The following is a 21,071-nucleotide window of genomic DNA, read 5'->3' as shown; positions in this document are numbered from 1 at the left end:
CTCTGTTCTATATTCTGGGTAATTTCTTCCATCTCCCAGTTCACTCTCTTTAGCTGTCTTAAATCTGCTATTTATTCCGTTTGTTGTGTTTTAATAATAATGTCAGTAACTGTATTTTTTTTACCTCTATGAAGCAATGTTGGTTCTTTTTCAAATCTGTTTTTTCTTAGTGTTATATACATCGTCAATCATTTTAAACAACCTTATAGTTTATTAGACCAGATCTGAAGTAGCTGGAGATGTACTCCTGCTGTGTGTTAATCTGTTGACTCACTCATGTTGGATTGTTTTTTCATGTGTTCTGAAACCTGAAGGGGCTTTATCTGTGGAAATCCTGTGAGGCCTAGGGCTGCTGTCACATCTCCAAGAACAGTCTTGGTTTTGTTTCTTCCAGGTATCCAGGAGTCTAGGACTACTTTTTATATTAACTTCTTGACACAGGGGTTACAGGACAAGATCTGTAATGTACATTTGAACCCTGAACCTGTGTGAAAGGCAGACCTACAGTTATATATTCTTAGGAGAGACTTTCCCTGCCTCCTTGCCAAAATCTAGGCAGAATCAGACAAGCTTCCTTATTATCTTTCTGTGCTGTTAGGCACACTGTTTTTCTTATTCCACATTTTCACTCAGACTATGGCCCTTTGAGGATTCTGGCCTTATAGTGTATGTATAAGGAGGTATGGCAGGTCAAGGCCTCATCTTCTTGTCCTCATATGGGCATAAAGTCTCAAATCTCTCAGATACTAACACTGACAATGTACCTCACCATAACATTAACACATATAATTAATTGCTGTTTTTCATTTTTATCTTCATTTTTGGCCCCTTACTGTCCTATAAACTCAGACATATATGTAATATGTATATAAAAAAGCTCACTTATGTATATTAAAAGGCTGTGTTTTTTCCCAGAATTGTATGATGTTCTAAAGCAGAACAATTTTCAGGTAATCTAGTATGTCTTATTACTGGAAATGGAAGTTTAAATTTCATAGCATAGAATATATCCTGAGATATTTTTGTGCTTCCTGACTAATCTTGGGCAATGAGAATTCTTTTTCAGAGCATGAGGCAGTCAACTCACAGTGACAATTCAGATACAAAATAAAAGAATTAATATTAAATGTGAAGAAAGCAGAGATTCATGGAAAATAGTCTGAAAATTTTCCTAACTCTAACTTATAAGTTTGTTTTGGGAAATAAAGATAACCAGGTGAATTGTAGACAAAAACTAATTATTATATGTTCAATCAATAGACCCCTGAGAATAAGCTAGCTGCTGTTCATGACACAGATGAGTAACATGCATTTATTTATTCTACAGAAAAAAAACTGTAAAAAGTCAATGTCAAATTACTTATTACTTTGATTGCTTATTATTAGAAAGTTGAATATTTATAGATCTGATTATCTAATTTCTACAGAACAAGTTAACTCACCTGGGCACAACAGATAAATACAACTGAGATAGTTAACAAGAAAGCAGATGAAACTATGACATCAACTGATCGCTGAGGACCTCGACGCTGGGGAAAAAAGGGAAAACACTTTTAAATATATTTACTAATTAGCAGCTAATTCCATGCTTTCAATTTAGGTATTGATCCATCACTGCACGTTGATCATAGCTTACAGCACTGAGAATATACCTAATTTGTGAGATGAATTCTAATTATAAAGTGTTACTATTTCCTGAGGATTTGCAACACAGTGAAAATGGTGAATATACAGCCTAGAATTCTTAGGTTAACTTCCAAATATTGCATTTTGTCAAACACTAATCATTTATTCAACATGTTTTTTTGAGCATCTGCTCAGAATGAGGCACAGTGCTAGGAGCTGGGAACACAGCAGAGAACAAAACAGACATGGACTCTATCATCACAGGAACTTGTTGGGAGTCAGACATCAAGCTTATAGTCATAGATGTATATATAAATTGTGAGGAGTGCTACGAAGGAAAGGTATAAAATGCTTTGAGAAAACTGGTAGGGAGTTTGGTGTAAATATCACTTCCTTAGGGAGATCTTCCCAGGCCCATACTCCTAACTCCCGAAAAGATTATGTAGGCCTGGGAAGATCTCTCCAAGGAAGTGATATTTACACCAAACTAAGGTGCAGGAGCATGATGGCACATGACAGTGTTGTTGGTAGGAGGAAGGGCATGTGCAAGAGTATAAAACAGAAAAGATCATAGTGCATTCAAAGAACTGAAGCAGTGTAGTATGGCTGGAACGCAGGGAAGAAAGTGTTTCAAAACGAGACAAGAGGGACAGACAGGCTATCCACAGGAGCTAGGTCATCAAGGGCATTGCTAAGATCTTGTTGTTCATCCTAAGATCAATGGAGAACCTTCAGAAAGCTTTAAGAATATGTTCAAATATACATTTTTAAGACATCTCTGGTAGCACACTGAAGAAAATATTAGAAGGAGAAAATAGGAATGCTGTGAGGCCAGTTAAAAGGCAGCTGCAGTAGTCCAATGCAGAAGATGATGGGTGGCTGCAATTAGGGTGGTGGAAATGGGAAAAAAAAAAAAAGAAGAAGTAAATGGATTCAAGATATATTTTGGGGCTTCCCTGGTGGTGCAGTGGTTGAGAGTCCACCTGCCGATGCAGGGGACACGGGTTCGTGCCTCGGTCCGGGAGGATTCCGCATGCCGCGGAGCGGCTGGGCCCGTGAGCCATGGCCGCTGAGCCTGCGCGTCCGGAGCCTGTTCTCCGCAGCAGGAGAGGCCACAGCAGTGAGAGGCCCGCATACCGCAAAAAAAAAAAAAAAAAAAAAAGATATACTTTGGAAGCAGAAAGGGTGGGAAATGGTGATAAACTGAATGTTGGAAATGCAAGAGAGGAGGTCAGCACTGTGGATAATTCCTAGGTCTGGAGTTACATATTTCCCTCACTGAAGTGTAAGCTACTAAGGGTAGGGATTTTTATCTCATCAATAGTGAATGGAACATGGTTAACGTTAAATAAATGTTTATTGAATAAAATAATCAATGCATAAAAGAATACAATACCTACTTAGGGTTGATAATGAGGGGAAATTTTAGGTGGCTTCTCACTAAGACAGGGAACAAAGATCATATCTATCCTTCCAGAAGTGTCACAGTGAGGAAAAAATAATCTACACCAATCTGCAGCATCTCCCAGTGGAGACTAACTTAGCTGAATTTAACAAGTTAAATAAATAAACAGAATAATGTATTTTTTAAATAGAAGTGTAGACAGTGCATATTTTTTCTACTTCTTTCCTTGTTACTTCAAACTGAAAAGCATTAAAGACTTAAGTATGTCAGAGGATAGTTGGCCTTTAGGTCAATTTTATTAAGACATGATTACTCCATACATAATGAAATTCACTGGTAATGCAACAAATAATCCTCAGAAGAAGTATTGTCCTAAAACTAATTCAGATGTTTCCCATTTCCCTCCTGAGTTTTTATATCTTAATTCCATAATTAGGAAAGTTATTTTAAAAGATTAAGGAAAAAGAATGGCATGAAAAGGATGGCTTAGAATTGCAAGCTAAAATTTCCAAATAGTAATAGGCCACTTCAACGACTCACTGACAGATTTTTTTTTTATTCTTTTTTTTAAGCAGTGGGCTCCCTCTGCTGGCTTGTGATAATCATTCTAGGTAGAAACAAAATCTTTAATCTAGCTTTTGAATGAGTAGAAGTTGGTAAGATTTATGAACAAAGATAAATTTAGGACAATCTGATCTTGAATCATCTACCTAAAATGCATTTAAGCCTTTCAGACTTCAGATGTTTTACTGTAAAGAACCAGTTTAACATTTATTTTGAATTTCTGCATATGGATCAAAATGAACACTAAGTGTGGCCATATAGCACCATATGATTACAAATCTGACTATAAATCTAGACATACATACATAATGACAAAGAAACTGGAACTATGAGAGGGAGCCAGCACGTTAAGAGTACTTTTATCACTACCATTCTACCTTAAGATAGGACCGGAGAGAGAGCCACATTTTTATATTCTGTACTTTCTTCAATCGGAAATGGGGAACCTCAGATTTTCGAGCCCTCCTTGCCGATGTTAAATGTCCAAAGAGTTTTGCAAAAAGTAATCGCTAAAAAAGATTAAAATAAAAGTTAATTTTCAAGTAGATTACCATATAAAAACAAAAATCAACAAAATAAGGATTATTAAGATTTTATTTGGTTACGTATTACAAAAACAAAATAGGAAAATAATTAGCAGCTCAAAATGATTTAATGAAATTCTAAAATATTTCAGGAATACCTTGAATATTATGAAAAGGATGAAAATATTCTCTATTCAGAAGTCTATATTATACCCACCTGTTTATAAGTTCTTTCTGCTACACAGAGCAAAAAAAAGAAAATCCACACAAGAGACACACGAACCACAAAACTTATTATAACCATAGAAAGAACTATGACATCTTCATTAGAACCAAATGCAATCACATAAAGTTCTGAAGCAGAATGTGCTGTGAGTTGATCCAAATCTGTAGCTTGAGAGAGTCGGAAAACAAATGGAGTTAAACCCAGGATTAGAGAGATTGCGTTTCCAAAAATCTGGTATCCTATTCCTGGTATATGGCTGTTTACCTTTATAGAGAGAGAGGAAAAAAGAAAAAAAAAAAAACTTACACAAATTTTATCTACAGTAAAATAAATTCCTAATGAAGCATTATTTTATTTATAGCAATATGAAATAATTTTGTTAAAATATATTAGTTTTAATACATGAATAATGAAATTTAAATTTACTCAAAGTCTGTAAGTCATTATTTTTTCAGTTTTTAAAAACACTTCATTATCAGATCTCTAATTCACTAAGTAGATACAAAAGGATTTACTAACCCAATCTTAACTGGGATCTTGAAAAAAAATTCTATTTATCTCATTAAAAAGTTAGAAATACTTACAAACACTGCAATATTGAAAAGAATGAGGAGATCTCATATACACTTAAATTCAGTTACAGAAAAAATCTAGAATTATATACTTACTCGATAAATTTATAATTTGTGTTTTTCTTCAAAGAGTTCAATATACAAATGGATATCTCCTTAAACTCTAAAACCATTATCTTTTATATACATACACACATATATATTTTTTTCTGAAACCATTTCAGAAGAGAGACTATGCTAGAGGGGTAAAAATTAAATAAGAGGGGGGAAAAAGGGCGGGGGAATTATAAAAAAAGAAGGTTGGAAATTAAATAATGGGAAAATATAAAATTGGTAGGACTGGGAGGGATCTTAAATATCATCTAGCTACCTTTTTATCATGATATTACACAGTATGTAAAAATTCCCAGATACTTAAGGTACAGAATATCACCTAGATCCAAGTCTTTAGGGACTCCTTGTCAATAGCTTTTCATAGCTCACACTGAGATATGTAATAGGATGTGAAGTAGATCAATTTCTGAAACCAGTTATTTTAATTCCTGTCCCACATAACGTGTGCACAAAAGTTCTAGTTAACAATACACAAGAAATTTAAAATTGCAACTTAAATCATGCTTAGTTGTCCAGAGGAATCAGGTAAAATTTAAAAAGTAGTAATGATCTAATAAGAGAAATAATAATAGAAACTGAAATTAAAATCCATAGTATTTGTATTCTACATCTTCAAATAACTCAAGATTTTTACTAGTTGCATTACTTCGATATATTTAAGTTGGCAAGCATCAATACAAATTTTCCAGTTTGATTTTTTTTTTAATGTTTTGGGTAGTAATAAATAAATGAACCATGATAAATGATACAGGAAAATAAGTTTTCATCAACACTTGTATATATCTAGCAGCTCCTAAATTTGACCCATTGAAAGCAAAAAAAACCCGTAAAAGTAGAAAATTTTAGACTGTATCATCTCTTCTTAATCAGAATATGAAACATTAAAAGGTGAGAGTGATTTGGTAACAAATCACTGTTGAAATCACTGTTTAAATACAAATTAACTTTTTCAGGTTGAAGAAATGAGGTGAGTAGGTTATTAGTATTTCAGTAATCATTTAATATATTAATAATCACTGTCTAAACAAATAAAATTTAAAAACTCACTCTGTTCATTATCATTCCACTGATTTCAAGTACAGACATGTCTGCTTTCTTGCAGTCATTGCCTTCCCATACGATAGCGCTTATTTTTTCTAATCCTGGGTGGGAACTATGGAGCCAGGGCAAATGACTCTATAAAAAAAAAAGAAATTGGTGAATATATTAACTGCATTTCATAATTAAGATATATATGTGTGTATATATCTGTATACACACCCTATTTTATCTACACTAAAAAACAGAAATTGGTGAATGCACTTACATTTATAGAATATATGTATCTGTACAAAGCTATATTGTGTACAATTTCAATGACACTAAAATTCTATCTTAGGGCTTCCCTGGTGGCGCAGTGGTTCAGAGTCCGCCTGCCGATGCAGGGGACACGGGTTCGTGTCCCGGTCCAGGAAAATCCCACATGCCGTGGAGCGGCTAGGCCCGTGAGCCATGGCCGCTGAGCCTGCGTGTCCGGAACCTGTGCTCCGCAACGGGAAAGGCCACAACAGTGAGAGGTCTGTGTACCGCAAAAAAAAAAAATTCTATCTTAAAATCAGTTAGCGGGCTTCCCTGGTGGCACAGTGGTTGAGAGTCCGCCAGCCGATGCAGGGGACGTGGGTTCGTGCCCCGGTCTGGGAAGATCCCACATGCCGCGGAGCGGCTAGGCCTGTGAGCCATGGCCGCTGAGCCTGCGCGTCCGGAGCCTATGCTCCACAACGGGAGAGGCCACAACAGTGAGAGGCCCGCGTACCACAAAAAAATCAGTTAGCATATACACTGAACAGATGGCGTAAGAAATTATGTTTATAAAAATACATAAGTTAAGAACTTTCTGTAACATCTATTAGGCAACCTACTGTTCAAAAATCCTCTAAAATTTGTCAGCAAAAGCACTTAGTCGTCAATCTGTCTCTTTTCTCTTAATATACAAGTGTTCAAAAACAAATGCACATTAAATTCATATTACTAATTGTTCATACTACTGACTGTCCAACTTATGATCATTCAATACAAAAGAATATGATAGCTGAGATATGAACCTCTTTGAAGGACTAAACAGTGATACAATCTCATTCAGAAAGAGATACAAACTTACTCTTAATATTTGATTTAGTTACTTTTCTGATTTTTTAATCTAGCAATTCTCCAAAGGATCAATTTAACTTTTTTCCCCCTTGGAGCAAATATTGTGAACTGAAGCACCTAGAGGTAGAAGGACTCTCCCAACTAGAATAACGTATCTCTCGAAGTTTCAAGGAATAGAAAAAGGTAAAAAGAAAAACTGAAAGCGTTAATGCAAAAAAATCAGATACTTAAAGTTGAGGTTTTTTGTTTGTTTGTTTCAGATCTATAATTAAAAGAATAAAACTTCAAAATAGGATAGCTGGGGGTTAAAGATGGCAACAAATTAATAAAACACTAATATTTACATTATCAGATATTGATAGAAATAACACTAAAAGATTAGCCCCAGAATGGGATAAATTTGATAAATTTGTTTTATTACATTACATTATTTCTAAGTTATTTTTATAACATATTTCATTGAAATAACTTCTAACAATGAACAGAAGAATCTACTTCAGAATATTCTTTGAGGACAAAAATGTGATTGAAATATGGTAAAGATATGCTTCTGTAAACTTAAGGAAGATATTTTCCTCTAGGGGAAGTAAAGTTGCATTGACTCATTTCAGTTAAAGGTATAAAATAATAATACAATAATATGTAAGAAAATAGACATGGGAATTATTCTGACCTCGTACATTAATTTTCTTTATGAACAATTATATAGGCAAACCATAATGCCAGTAGTTATGCTACTGGCAAACCTCTTTTACATTTAGTTATTTGGCTATCAAGAGGTTTTCTGTAAAAATTTATCTGTTCCAAAGATATAGTATTTTAATATACATTAACCTTCACAGTATATATTTCACTACTGGAGAGCCTTAAGAGCTACGAGATACTAGTTATTAACTATCCACTTAATTCCTCAAATTACATTTTATAATTTTTCCCCAAACAAAATACTCTAGTTTGGGATAAAAATAATTTGCACCAAAATATGTATCAAAATTTCCCTGGAACTTTAATAATTATGAAACATAATGGAACTAAAAAGCTAAGAACAAGTATGAAAAGCTGAATGGAAAGAGTGTTAAGCCACAGAGGTAACAGATTAAAACACCAATATACAGGCTTTTTTTTCCTTTTAATTCTCAGTCTGTAACAGTGAATTACATGAAGCAAGACATACAATACCAAGAATGTACATCTAGAGACAGAAATAGGAAATCGAAAAGTTCTTCACTCTACTTCCAAAAGTACTCATTTTGCACCAGTACCTTCTAACTAGCATTTGATAGCATTTTCCTATTTCCAGAAAGGCAAAAGGCAAGAGAGTAGAGAGCAACTAGAAACTGGAGAATTTTAAAACAATTAATTAAAAGATACAGGGGCGTGTGTGTGTGAAATGTACTCAAAAACAGGGGATATGGGGATAGATTTATAAGTATACCTGATTCACTTTGTTATAAAGCAGAAACTAACACACCATTGTAAAGCAATTATACTCCAATAAAGATGTTAAAATTTTTTTAAAATATTGTACAAATATGTACTGCCTTCAGTACATGAGACTTTTTTAAAAAGTTTCAAAGAAAACATCAGAGCAAATCATTCCATTTTATAATTTTATGACATAGATTCTTCTTAGTTACGTTTTTCAAACTAAAATCTGCAACTCTTTCAATGGTTGCTCTTTATCCTCATCAAAATCTCAACTGCTTTGCTCCCTGTTCATTCACAACTGCCTGGAAACCTTAACACTTTAAATGGCAGCATGTTTTATTTCAGGTAAATTCACCATGACAATTGCTTTCCTTAAGTTTCCACCTGTGGTAACTGTAGCCATTAAAATACCGCTTTACCCACTGAAGAATTAATTTCACTTGAATGTGGCTTTATATTTTATTATATACTCAGCCGTGACTACAGGAGAAAAATTTTCTCTTTTAGAAATGTTTCAGTAACTATTCACCAAGAAAATAAAACAAAACTACAAATTTGGTGACATACTGACTAGAACACGCTGATTCAAATACTCAGTGCTTCTTCACATGAGGAGGAATTTTTCAGTCTTCATGGTAGGCAGAAAAGGATCCTCCAAACCTAATACAGACCTTAGTCAAACAAGAAAAAAAGCAGGCAGCTTTTCATTAAAGGGAGCTAATTTCAGCTAAAACTGAAAACATGAGCTTATTTTTTAGGAGCCTGAGAATACAAAATGTGCGTATAATCAAGTATATAACCCAAAAGCAAAACCAAAGTAAACCTAGAATACTATAATTAATATGCAGAGTAGAACATTAAAAAATGTTTATTTTACCAAAAAAAGAAGCAGAGTAGTGTGACAGATTTAGGACCAATTTATTCTGTAGAGCATTCATTAAAACAAATTTTTTAATCATTTAAGAAAGGCCTAATCGGCATGTTTTGAAAAACTTTATTTTGTTTCATTCATTCACCCAACTAATATTAAACACCTACTATGTACCAGGCACTGTGTGATACAACAATGAGCAAAACACATGGTCCCTGCCTCTGTGCCACTTATGGGATTGCTGGGGAAATGGCTCATAGGCGTTTTCCTAAACCTCAATTCCAGTTATTATCCTCTGTGACTTAGATGAATACACAGATGACTCATCCAACACCCTTTTCTCATGCATTGTTCATTGTTTTTTTCACTTCTTAAATTCCAGGGAGCTTTGGCTATTCCCATGGCCACACCCTGGACCCTGTCACCACAAATTGCTCTACATCTGAAATGAGTCTCCAGCCACAGCCTCTCATCTTACCAGGTCTCTCAAACCTTCAATTCAAAACACACTCTTCCCTGAACATACCTATTCTTCAACCTATCAGTCCCTTCTTGGTTTCATTTCCTTCTCAATCTAACATGTCTAGATTTTTACCATATCCATTATTTCAACCAGCATATCATCCTCTCTCTTGTCCCTTGAATAGCCACTATTTAGCGCCTACACTGTATGACTTTGGGTGCATTATTTAATTCTGAGCCTCCATTTTCTCATCTACGAAACAAAAAATAACCTACATTGTTATAGGTCATGTGGATTGTATGAGACAATGCATCTAGATTACTTTGCACAGTGGAAGATATATAATAAATGCTTATTAAATGTTTGCTACTATTATAATTATTACAACTATATTCCAGAGAAAAGCATACAACTATGTAGAACAGGCAACTACAAATTCATAGTTTCAGATTCCAACTGGACCCTCAACCACGTGGCAGTGTGACTCTTTTTAATGTGTTACTTGGCTTGAACACAAGCAAACACAAACTCTCTCCCCATCATCTCCATTTCCCACAAATGAAAATGTCAAGCCTTCACCACCATCCACAAGCCCCTTATTCATCTCACTTCTTTACTGTTAATAGACCACCTGGCCTCCTGCACATCAAAGAACAGAGATCATCAGGCAGTAACTCCCTTGTGGTCTTACCTGCTTCGTGCACTCTTCCTCCTCCTATTTCAGCAGAGGACGTGTTCCTCGTCCTGCAGGAGGCTAAGCTTCCTAATCATGCCTCCCCTCCAGAACCCTAATCATTCAACAACTTCTCCTGTACCTCTTCAATTCTTCCCTACTGTTTTTTTCTCCTATGCACATAAGTGCTCAAGTGTCTCACATCTTCACATTTAGGAGGTGGGAACCAAAACATTCCTTCAGTTTCTCCAACCTGTCAGGTCCATGCTTCTTAAACCTCATTCCTCATTTTCACCCCTCAGCCCTCTGTAGCAAAGCTTCTTTCCGCTAACAGTTTTCCTGAAGCTGAAGCCAAAATGAATGGATATATTTTTAAAAGAAACATTTCAATCAGATCGAGAATAATAATACTTGGTTTTATATTTATTTTACCCCCATTTGCTCCAGGTATTTTAATTTACAAAAATTACAGGCAAAATTGAAACTTACTCTGTACCCTTCCCTGCTCTCATTCCCTTTTTAATTCCCCAGATCTATTACCCTAAATTTGGTGTTCATTATTCCCTTGCATGTTTTTATATGCTTACTGCATATGCTTTTATTCATAAACAATATATAACCTTGCATCTTTTAAAACTTCATTATAAATGGTATATTGTACGTATAATTCTGAAACTTGCTTTTTTATTCAAAGTTATATTCACAAGATTTATTCTTTTTGATATATGTGACTAAGTTCATTCAATTTCACTGCTGTATATTGTTTTACCATATGCCATGATTTATTAATTCTACTATTGTTGGCTATTGCATTATTTTCCATCTTTCACTATCACATAAAATGCAATGAACATTTTTTAATATGCCTCCTTGTGCCCATCTTCTAAAGTATCCTTGGAGTGAGAAGAGTCTTATAGTATGCAGACCTTCAATTTTATTATAAAGTAACGAAGTGCTCTCCGAAGTAGTTGTGCAGATTCATATTAACATCAGCTTTGAATAAGAGCATTAAAAAATTCTTTTCTTAAAATAGTGAAAAACCAGTATTTTTTGCAAGGAATGGAAATTCCAGCTAGCTCAAATAAAGGTAGTGATTGGATGATGGTGTTTTTCATCAGAAACATTTTGTGGTGTCCAAGGGAAACTTTAACTAGGACTTAGGACAGAGGAATCAGCAGCCCTGGGGACCCTCTGTGCCTTGTAGACTTTCAGTCAATTATTCTGCCATTAATGTGCCTCAGCTAAACCCCATGTGTTTCTCTTCTATTGAACTTTAGTTACATGTTTGTGTATAGACACACATGTGTTACAATCTCATTACACATACTCTCTCACAACCCTTTTTCTGATGATAAGAATAGAATTCATTTTGTTCCTTGGAAGGAGAAAGCAGAGATAAAGAGAGAACTGTTTAACACCAAGTCTTCAGTAGAACTGACTAAAAATAAGATGTTTGATATGAGAATATTTTTTCCTAAAAATGTGTCAAGTAGTAGCATTTCAAATTTGGGTTGGTGTGAGGTGAAACAGAAGTAGTACTTGCCTGGAGATTAGCCAGAGCAGGGGACCATGAATACACAAACCCGGAGAAAATAACAGATGTTATGCAGCAAGCTTTGGGCTTTGGGAGAGTTTAAGTCAAGTTTTCCTAAATCTGATTAGCACTAGCCTAGATGGAGGGAGCCAGGTTCCCTCTTCTGGGCTCTGCACTTCAGAGGCCCCCTTTCTGGCTCTGCTCCAGCAGTGCCGCTCCCTGTGAAGTAAGGAGTTTGCAGAGTTGGGGATATGCATATCTGGAACCCATACCCTTCTGGATCCATGGGACCTAGAGTTCCCTATCCTACTGGTCCCAAGCTGCCTTCCTAGGCCTGTACAGGCCTCTTGCCCAGGTCCCTCTGGAGAGGGACCCCACCAATGTGTATATATCTGGGCCAGAGGAGTGGCCAAGGAATTTGGTTTGGAATGATGTGGAAGGAAGTTGGGTGTTGGACCCTAGGATGTCCATATTCACACGTGAGCCCCTCCCGACGCTGGATGAAGCTTGGGATGAAAAGACAAAAGGCTTAATCCAAAAGCCTCCATTGGTACTTTTACCCCAGTACCTGATAATCTGAGAAGAAAGCTTACCTACGAAGGACAGGGTAGCCCAAGCTGACATTCCATGTAGTGTAATTTGAGGGGCATCGCAAAACCCTGCTTATAATACAAGGTATGCCTTGGGTAAATCTGTCCTGAGAATTAACCATGAACCTCCTCCCTAACTAATATAGTAATGAAGCAGCGAGAAAAATTCACCTACAATTTTAATTTTCAAAAGTTCATTATGCATTATGATCTTGTGAGAAAAATATTTCATACGCAGACACCTGTAAAGTGAAAGGCTAAAGGCCTGGTTCTCATACAAGGCAATAATTTCTCCATTTGGAATGCTGGCAATGTTCTCTCTTTGGAAAGTTTATAAAGCTTATATCCTGCCTGTTCTCCTTTAATAAAGAAATATTAAATATTTTAAAATAAACTTTCTTTAATGAGCTAGAAAAAAATTCTTTTCTTACCTAAAGTAACAAGTATTTTTTTCCTATAATTTCTTCTAAATATTTTAAAGTTTTATTTCTTTACACTTAGGAACTATCTGGAATAAATTTTTGTCTTTGGATAATTATTTGACCCACAACCATATACTGAACAGTCCATCCTTTTTCTGATTTGCAATGTCACTTATGTCATACATTAGGGATCCATACAAAAAGGTAACTATTTCTGGGTTTTCTATTCTGTCCCATTGGTCTATCTGTTTACACACTGAGTCTGCCTGGCCTGCTATAACAAAATACCACAGACTAAATGGCTTACAGACAACAGAAATCTGTTTCTTGCGGTTCTGGAGGATGGGAAGTCCAAGATCAAGGTGCTGGCATATTTGGTGTCTGGTGAGATCTCACTTCCTGGTTCACACACTACTCTCTTTTTGTTGTAACCTCACATGATGAAAGGGAAAAGGGAGCTCTCTAAGGCACCTCTTTTACAGGGGCAGTAATCCTATTCATGAGGGCTCCACTCTCATGATCTAATCACTTCCTAAAGGCCCCATCTCCAAATACTATCACATTGGGGATTAGGCTTTGACATATCAATTATGGGGGGACATAATATTCAGTCTATAGCGTACAGCTGTACCATACCATCTTAATTACTACACCTTTAAACTAATTTTTATACTCAGTAAGAAAAGTCCTCTGTTCTTCAAAATTATTTTTGCTATTCTTGACATTTTGCTCTTTAATGTGGACTTTATATCAGTCTAAGTTCAACTAAAACACAAACATACATACATGCTGGTAGGATTTTGATAGAAAAAGCAGTGATAATGGGTATCTCTTTCTCGTTCCTGACGTTAATAAAAATGATCCTAGGGCTTCCCTGGTGGCGCAGTGGTTGAGAGTCTGCCTGCTGATGCAGGGGACACGGGTTCGTGCCCCGGTCCGGGAAGATCCCACATGCCGCGGAGCGGCTGGGCCCGTGAGCCATGGCTGCTGGGCCTGCGCATCCAGAGCCTGTGCTCCGTAACGGGAGAGGCCACAACAGTGAGAGGCCTGCGTACCGCAAAAAAAAAAAAAAAAAAAAAAAAAAAAGATCCTAAAATTTCATCATGAAGTATGACAGGTCTTTAGAAGGTTCTTTGACAGTTACCTTTTATCAGATTAAGGACGTTTCCTTCCATCTCTAGTTGTCTAAGAGTTTACTTGTTGGTTTTATTATTAAGGTTTGACGAGAAGTTGGATAAGAGAGAGAAGAAGGTAAGGAAGTGTAACCCCCAGGTTTCTGAACTGGCAAGTGAGTGGATGGAGATGTCATTCATAAGAAAAACAGATTTATGAAGGAAGACGAAGTATTTGGTAAATGTGAAGTACTGGTGGGACATTCAAATGAAGATATCCTATAGACCTGTGCTGTCCAATATGGTATCCTCCTCACATGTGGCTAGTGATTACTTGAAATGTGGCTAGTCCAAATGAGATGTGCTGTTAAGTGTTCACAACAGATATTGAAGAAAGTATTAAAAAATGTAACATATTTCATTAATATTTCTCATACTAGTTATATGTTGAAATGATAATATTTTTAATATATTGGGTTAAACAAAACATACTTAAATTAATTCCACCTTTCTAAATGTTTTTAAATGAGACTACCAGAAAATTTTAGATTACACATGTAACTCTCATTATACTTCTGTTGGATAGCATTACTATAGGCACTTGGAGATACAAATCTGATACTCATGAGATGTGAATTTGTGAATTATAATCTTATAGGTGGAGTTAAGACCACAGGTATAGATGAAACTGACCGTGAGGTATGCTGAGTGAGAAAAGGACTAATGCATCTAAAGTACAATTTGACTTACAAAACTCTATTTACTGACAATTTCTCAGGAATATATGTTTGCAAGGTGAGTGACACAATCATGATACAAATACTGAGATTCTATGTTCCAGTGAAGCCAGACTGCAGCTCACATGAAAATAAAAATAATACAGGAACATTATTTTAATTGTACGTTTTTTCTTCACCTCTGTAAAATCTGTACTTACATTCAAAGGAGCTGGACTTATAGCCCCACATAATCCAACACTGTAAACCAACCTGATGAAAAGGGTCGTCTCTATATTCTTTTTTCACACATGGATTAATTTGAGGATTTTCCACATCTGTCTCACTGGTACAAGATGATCGGCATTCTGCACAATGTAACAAGTCTTCCCATAATACATCTTCTGTTTCAGATTCTGGCCTTGTGCTCTCAGAATCCTGTCTGGAACTTGAACAGCGAGAGCTGCAACTAGTACCCGATTTAGGGGCATCCTGAAATCAAGATATTCTTTGACATTAATACAATTTATGTACCCTTTCCAACTCAAAGGATTCTATCAGAAATATATATTGCTACTTTTTGCTAAAACAACACACACACTGTCAAATGACAGTGAAATAAATAGCAAAGCATTAAAATATATAATATTTTTTAAGGAGAAACAAAATTTCCTCATATCAAAATTTGATTTCACATCTCAGCTCAAGTGTTATTTTGCAGGCAAAAGTTGTGCCTGTTTTCTCTTAAAGTTTATACAAAGTTCAGAATTCAGAGACTAGCCTAAATCTATATGGACTGCATAGTCAGTGAATGTTAACTAACCCACTTTAATTGATGTGTTTAATGCAGTTCTTTTCTTAGTTTTTTTTTTAGCAACAATAGATTTCATGTATCTACTGTTTTTGTTTTTCAAACAGAAGTTCAATAAATTGATATAAAATTAACAAATAATCTATATCAGGAAGATAACTGCCAACTCATGTTTCTTAATCTATTGTAAAAAAGTGAAAAACTAAAAGGCACAAGTTAAATAATTTCTGATCAATTTACCTTTTTCCTAAGAGTTTTTAACGTACAAAATAAATACCTTTGACTACATTTTAATTTAATTCCAAATAACCTTTCCTAAATATAGAATCGTAATAGCCATCCTTATGTAGTCAAGTATGCTGAAATTTTTGGATTTGTTTTTAGCTATCTGTCACGAAGATTTTGTCAATTCTACTTTAAAATGTTTTATATTTACCCTCTCTATTTTCCATGTTATCACCACAGTTCAAACTTCATCATTCACACCTTGTTTGCTCTAAGACCTTCCTGACTGACCCCTATCTGAAAGGCCTTCCCCTCTTTCCAGATTAACCTTCCCACAGTGAAGCTATTTTTTCATTCCTCAGACAAAAATCTTTCTGTGGCTTCCCACTGTTCTGCATAAAGTTCACATTCCTTCACCAAGCCTTGTCTTCAAATGTGCTACTTCGGATCCTGTTCTCCACTTCTCCTCCAGTGACACTGGGCTACGTCTTAGCCTCTAAACACAGCTTGCTCTTTGCCACTCTAGCCTCTGATCATGTTCCTACCTCTTACTGTAATCCTACTCTCCTTTAAAGCCTACTTAACAAAAAGTGTCAGGAAAATATCATCTCTACCCCTTTCCAGCTATCTTACCTTGTTTCTGAGTCTTTGTTTAGCCATCTACCAATGGGGAATAAAACTACCTACCTAAAATAGATACTAAAAATTAAATGAGCACTGTAGCTTTTAATACAAACCTAGTACAAAGGCGCTCGACAAATGTTACTTTAAAGGCACTCTCTATTTAGAACGATTACTGAATAATCCCTGAAGCGAGTTATTATTATTTATATTCATCTAATGATAAATTTTGCACTGTTGTCTGGCATCTGTAATACTGTCTGTGTTAGATGTTCATGTATTTCATATTCTCAAATAAATCAAAACTCTCAAATACACTATAAGTCTATGAAAGACAGAAGCCAAACACTACTTTTTTTTGCCATCATTAGCACAGGTAACAAAATGTCTTAAATGAATGAGATATATTATTGATAATTTATTGATATTAGAATGGGATAATAAATATATATTTAGTGTACTGATAGAGTATTTGTGGGAGGAGGGTTGTTTGAGGGAGACGTAAAAATTTTCCAAAAGAGTTGAGCAGGAAATGAAAAAAGAAAGGAAAAAAATACAGAAAGAGAAAAGGGTAAAAATTAGTCAGCTTTCTTTCGTGAAAAGCACTCTAAAAATACTTCCGATTCACTAATGTCAAACAGAATATTTGAAGCATAAGCAGTTTTCATCACAACAGTTTTCATTAGATAGCAAGACACAGACTGTATTAAGTAATTGCTAATCCAAAAATTTTGATAAAACTAGCTTATTATCTATAACTAATTTCTGATGCAGACTTGTTAATCAGATACAGAAATAAGTAATAGGATTAAAGGCCTGATGACTGTTTAAGTGAAACTAATGGGTGATTTCAGGGATAAAGAAATATCTATAATTCATTATAAATGTATTTTGTCAAATACTGATTAATAAGTGGGCCATTTTACAAATGTAAAATCTAAAAATTATTGCCTATAATTGCTTACATTTCAAACAGAATTTTATCTGCAGTATTTAGGTAGTTAGTGGCCACTTTAAATTTCACTACAAATTGCTGAATTAAGCCAAAAAATAGGAAATGAGCTACTGCTCATTTAATACAATTTGTTCTGCTTATTTCAAATCTTTAGACAGATAGCTAAAACTGAGAATATAACCATATTAAGAAAGTTTATTTATTTGAACTGAAATAGATGAAGGGAATAAGCATTTATAACATAAATGCTTTGTGCATGGCAATTATGCATAATCTTATTTAAACTTAACAATCTGATGAGGCCAGTCTCCCTCCCTCCCCACTGTACAGAGGCAGAAACTGAGACTCAGGTAAGTTAAATAATTTTTCCAAAGTCACTTAAGTAGTCTGACTCCATGCCCATGGTTTCTTCACTATGCTTTCCATCAAATGCTGCCTTCATCAGATGAAAAGCTAATCCACAATAGGGAATAAAAATTAAAGATACCTGCAGAGTTAAACAAAGCAAGACAGAGCTAGGAAACAGGACAAATGCTTAAACAGAGCTACCGGTTCCCCAGGACACCTCCTATATCTCAGGTAACCAAGTAATTCTACCACCATCTTCCCAACAAGAGACTGGAAGAAGCCAATCAGATATAGTAGATAGTAGAAAAAGGCAAGAAACCAGGGTGGGGGTAGGGTTTGGGCGTTGAGGGGTAAGAGGGAAGAGGGTTAGGTGAAAGTCCAACACACTGAATGGCAAGATCACTACCTCATCCCCAACCCCCTTGGTGCCAAACACCATGACAGCGTGGTATAATATCTACCACCCCCATGCCACCAGAAGATTGGATGATTCTTCCTGAAAAATGTCCCTAAAAAGTATATCTATAGATTCTGACATCTGGGAGGCTTACAACAAATGGCTGGGTCTCTGACCAGTACTCTTCAAGTAAGGTCCACCAGTCTTACCCCTGCACAAAGTGCTTCCCCAAATGATTTCTTTGTGCCTCACCCTAAAAGAAAACCGTATCACCGGTAATTTGAAGAGTACAGTAATAAATACATACAGATGCAAAACAACGCACAAATCCTCTGTCTGAATTTTACTTATTCAAAGGAGGCTGTGTTTTGCTTTTTCAATAAAAAGTACGAACAACTTTGAAGGTGGTTTGACTTGAGAGTAAAAAAATTTGGAACTGAAATACAGCTTTTTAAATATTTTCTAGTCTAAAGTTCCTCACTTCACAGAGGAAGAATTTGAAGACCAGATTTTATTTTTAAGTAATCTTTTATATCATTTTTAAAAAGATTTAAAACAACCAATGCCTACTAGCTAATTATCAGCCTTACTTGGAATCTGGAAGATTTTAAGAAACATTTATTTTTTAAAAGTTAAGATTAGTAGAATAATGGTCTGCCCTTCAAGAATCTCAATATTTCAAAATATAGCTGCAAACCAAGAAAAGTAAAGATTAGGGGAGAGAAAAGTACCTCTAAAGCCAAGTAATTTATTCTATAGGAGAGTGGAGACCTCCTTCTATTGGAGGTCCTGAATTCTTTCCAGGACCAACAGACTTCTACCTGTGCATGGAATAAGACTTTGAATTTCACAAGCATGGTTAACTGGCTTAGGAACACTAAACGGTACATCAGATAATGTGGATGAAGAGGCAATGAGTAGACATACTGGCATTAGTGTCTTTCTAATGGCAGCCACTGAGAGAAGAAACAGCTGTAGTCACGTAGAAAGATTGACTAGAGATAAAACCACAAAGAAGAGTGTACAAAGAAAAAGTAACTCTTCTAATCTTAAAACTCTTAAGCTATTCATACTCCAGCACAGCGTAATATTAGATTTTTCGCAAGTTTGACCCTAAATCATCAAGAAAAAATATATATATTCTAATACAGTACAAAAAGAGTAGAAGGTAATGTTTATCAAAAAGTGAGGTAAAAAGTAATTCATGTGCCTTCAAGCAAGACAATGTATTGTCCTTAGAATAAAATGTGAAAATACAATTGAATGAAATTTTTTTTCTATTTAAATATTTCAAGAGATATAATAACTTCAAGAGATGTGATAAAGTTGGAAAAGGGTTTGAAGAAAAACAGACATTAACAAAGAAAAACAGAATCAAGAAGAAAAAGGAATTGAATTTTATAGCCTGGGCGACTTAACTGGTGACAGTAACATGAAGGAAGTCACTTAGAATAATAACTTTGCTACAATCTAGAAGTTATAAAGCCTTTCAAATCGTGGAAAAGACTAACATAGGAGTTCACAGATTGTCTCTCCAGGATCTTCTTTAAAAGGAAACAACAAACTCAATGTATGAGTCTTCAGAGATAATACACAAAATGAATACAAGTGTGTGGCTATCATGTGTGAAATACATTAATCTAAAACTGCTCCTCTGTAAGTCCAGATCATATAACAGTAAGATATTGAGATTCACGGGAAATATCTGCTATTTCAATAATCATAAATTTGTTGAAAAAAGTTGTAAATTAAAAACATACAAAATAGATATATATGTACAGATGCAAGGCCAAAGTATATACCTCATTAGGGTAATGTTTCTTATAATGGTGTGACTTTCTATTCCGAAGAATGCTCTCAGAAGTCCTGTCTGCATGACGGCGCAATAGGTATCCTGTTTCTGGACCTTCTTCACTGGAGACTTCATCAGAGACATTTGTTACTGTCCTTTGGGTATCCTAGGTTAGGAGTATAAAAAGAGTTGTTGGTAATTTCTGACTAACCTTGCAGCTTTAAAACTACAAAATTTTAAATTATACATACATATACACATATACCTTCAAATACCTCTAAAGATCTCAGAGTAATTGATTAGTACTACCTGATTTTCTAAAAAATGTCTTAAATCAGTGACTAAAGTAACTCAATAGTCATTTGTCAAATATTGTTCTATGACATTTCTGTTCACAAAAGGATCTGAAATGTCTTACAAAATTGAGAAAGTAAAATAGTATAAAAGCAGAACAGAGACCCTTTAAAGGAAGCTTGAGAGACCTAAAATGAATTACATTATTCTCACAAACCAAAAATGCTATCAATCTTAAGACCAGCACTGATTTAATAATGGGCTATGAGGCAATGAGGAGGTGACTGGTAGCTGAATGAAATACATATGAGGCAGACAACACCATGTAAATATTGATTTTTTAGAGATAATCAGATTCCAGAAGTTCTGAAACTGAGAGACTCCAGAGCAGATATTTTACTGATACTTTCATGTTCCTCTTATATGACGTTAGTAGGTAATACATATCTGGAAATGTGTTTGAAAACTGCATGACTAAAAACTTAATTTATTTGTTGACTGATGCTAGTGATGTGAGGCTCACATTACCAGAGAGTTAAATGCCTCAAAAATCTAAAAGCAGAGTAAGGGACTCTGATTCATTGCTGCCCCATGCTATTTATTATATAGCTACAGGTACTGAAAATACATGTACTGTCAAGCAATAACACATACTTCACTC

General features: G+C 35.2%; 1 protein-coding gene across 1 annotated transcript in view; it reads right to left on the bottom strand.

The window, feature by feature from the left end:
* PHTF2 (putative homeodomain transcription factor 2) overlaps nucleotides 1-21,071 on the bottom strand; it is a 163,112-nt gene that overhangs the window by 60,652 nt on the left and 81,389 nt on the right. The window contains exons 9-14 of the mRNA XM_060020316.1: nucleotides 20,127-20,282; nucleotides 15,241-15,459; nucleotides 6,079-6,207; nucleotides 4,337-4,609; nucleotides 3,973-4,104; nucleotides 1,443-1,529 (exon numbers count right to left, since the gene is read on the bottom strand). Of these exons, the coding sequence (XP_059876299.1) occupies nucleotides 1,443-1,529; nucleotides 3,973-4,104; nucleotides 4,337-4,609; nucleotides 6,079-6,207; nucleotides 15,241-15,459; nucleotides 20,127-20,282 (996 nt within the window). The remainder of the gene's footprint in view (nucleotides 1-1,442; nucleotides 1,530-3,972; nucleotides 4,105-4,336; nucleotides 4,610-6,078; nucleotides 6,208-15,240; nucleotides 15,460-20,126; nucleotides 20,283-21,071) is intronic.

This window comes from Delphinus delphis, chromosome 9 (assembly GCF_949987515.2).
Source record: "Delphinus delphis chromosome 9, mDelDel1.2, whole genome shotgun sequence".
NCBI classification, from domain to species: Eukaryota; Metazoa; Chordata; class Mammalia; order Artiodactyla; family Delphinidae; genus Delphinus; species Delphinus delphis.
The sequence above is the reverse complement of the archived record's forward strand: the minus strand, read 5'-3'. Positions and strand labels throughout refer to the sequence as shown.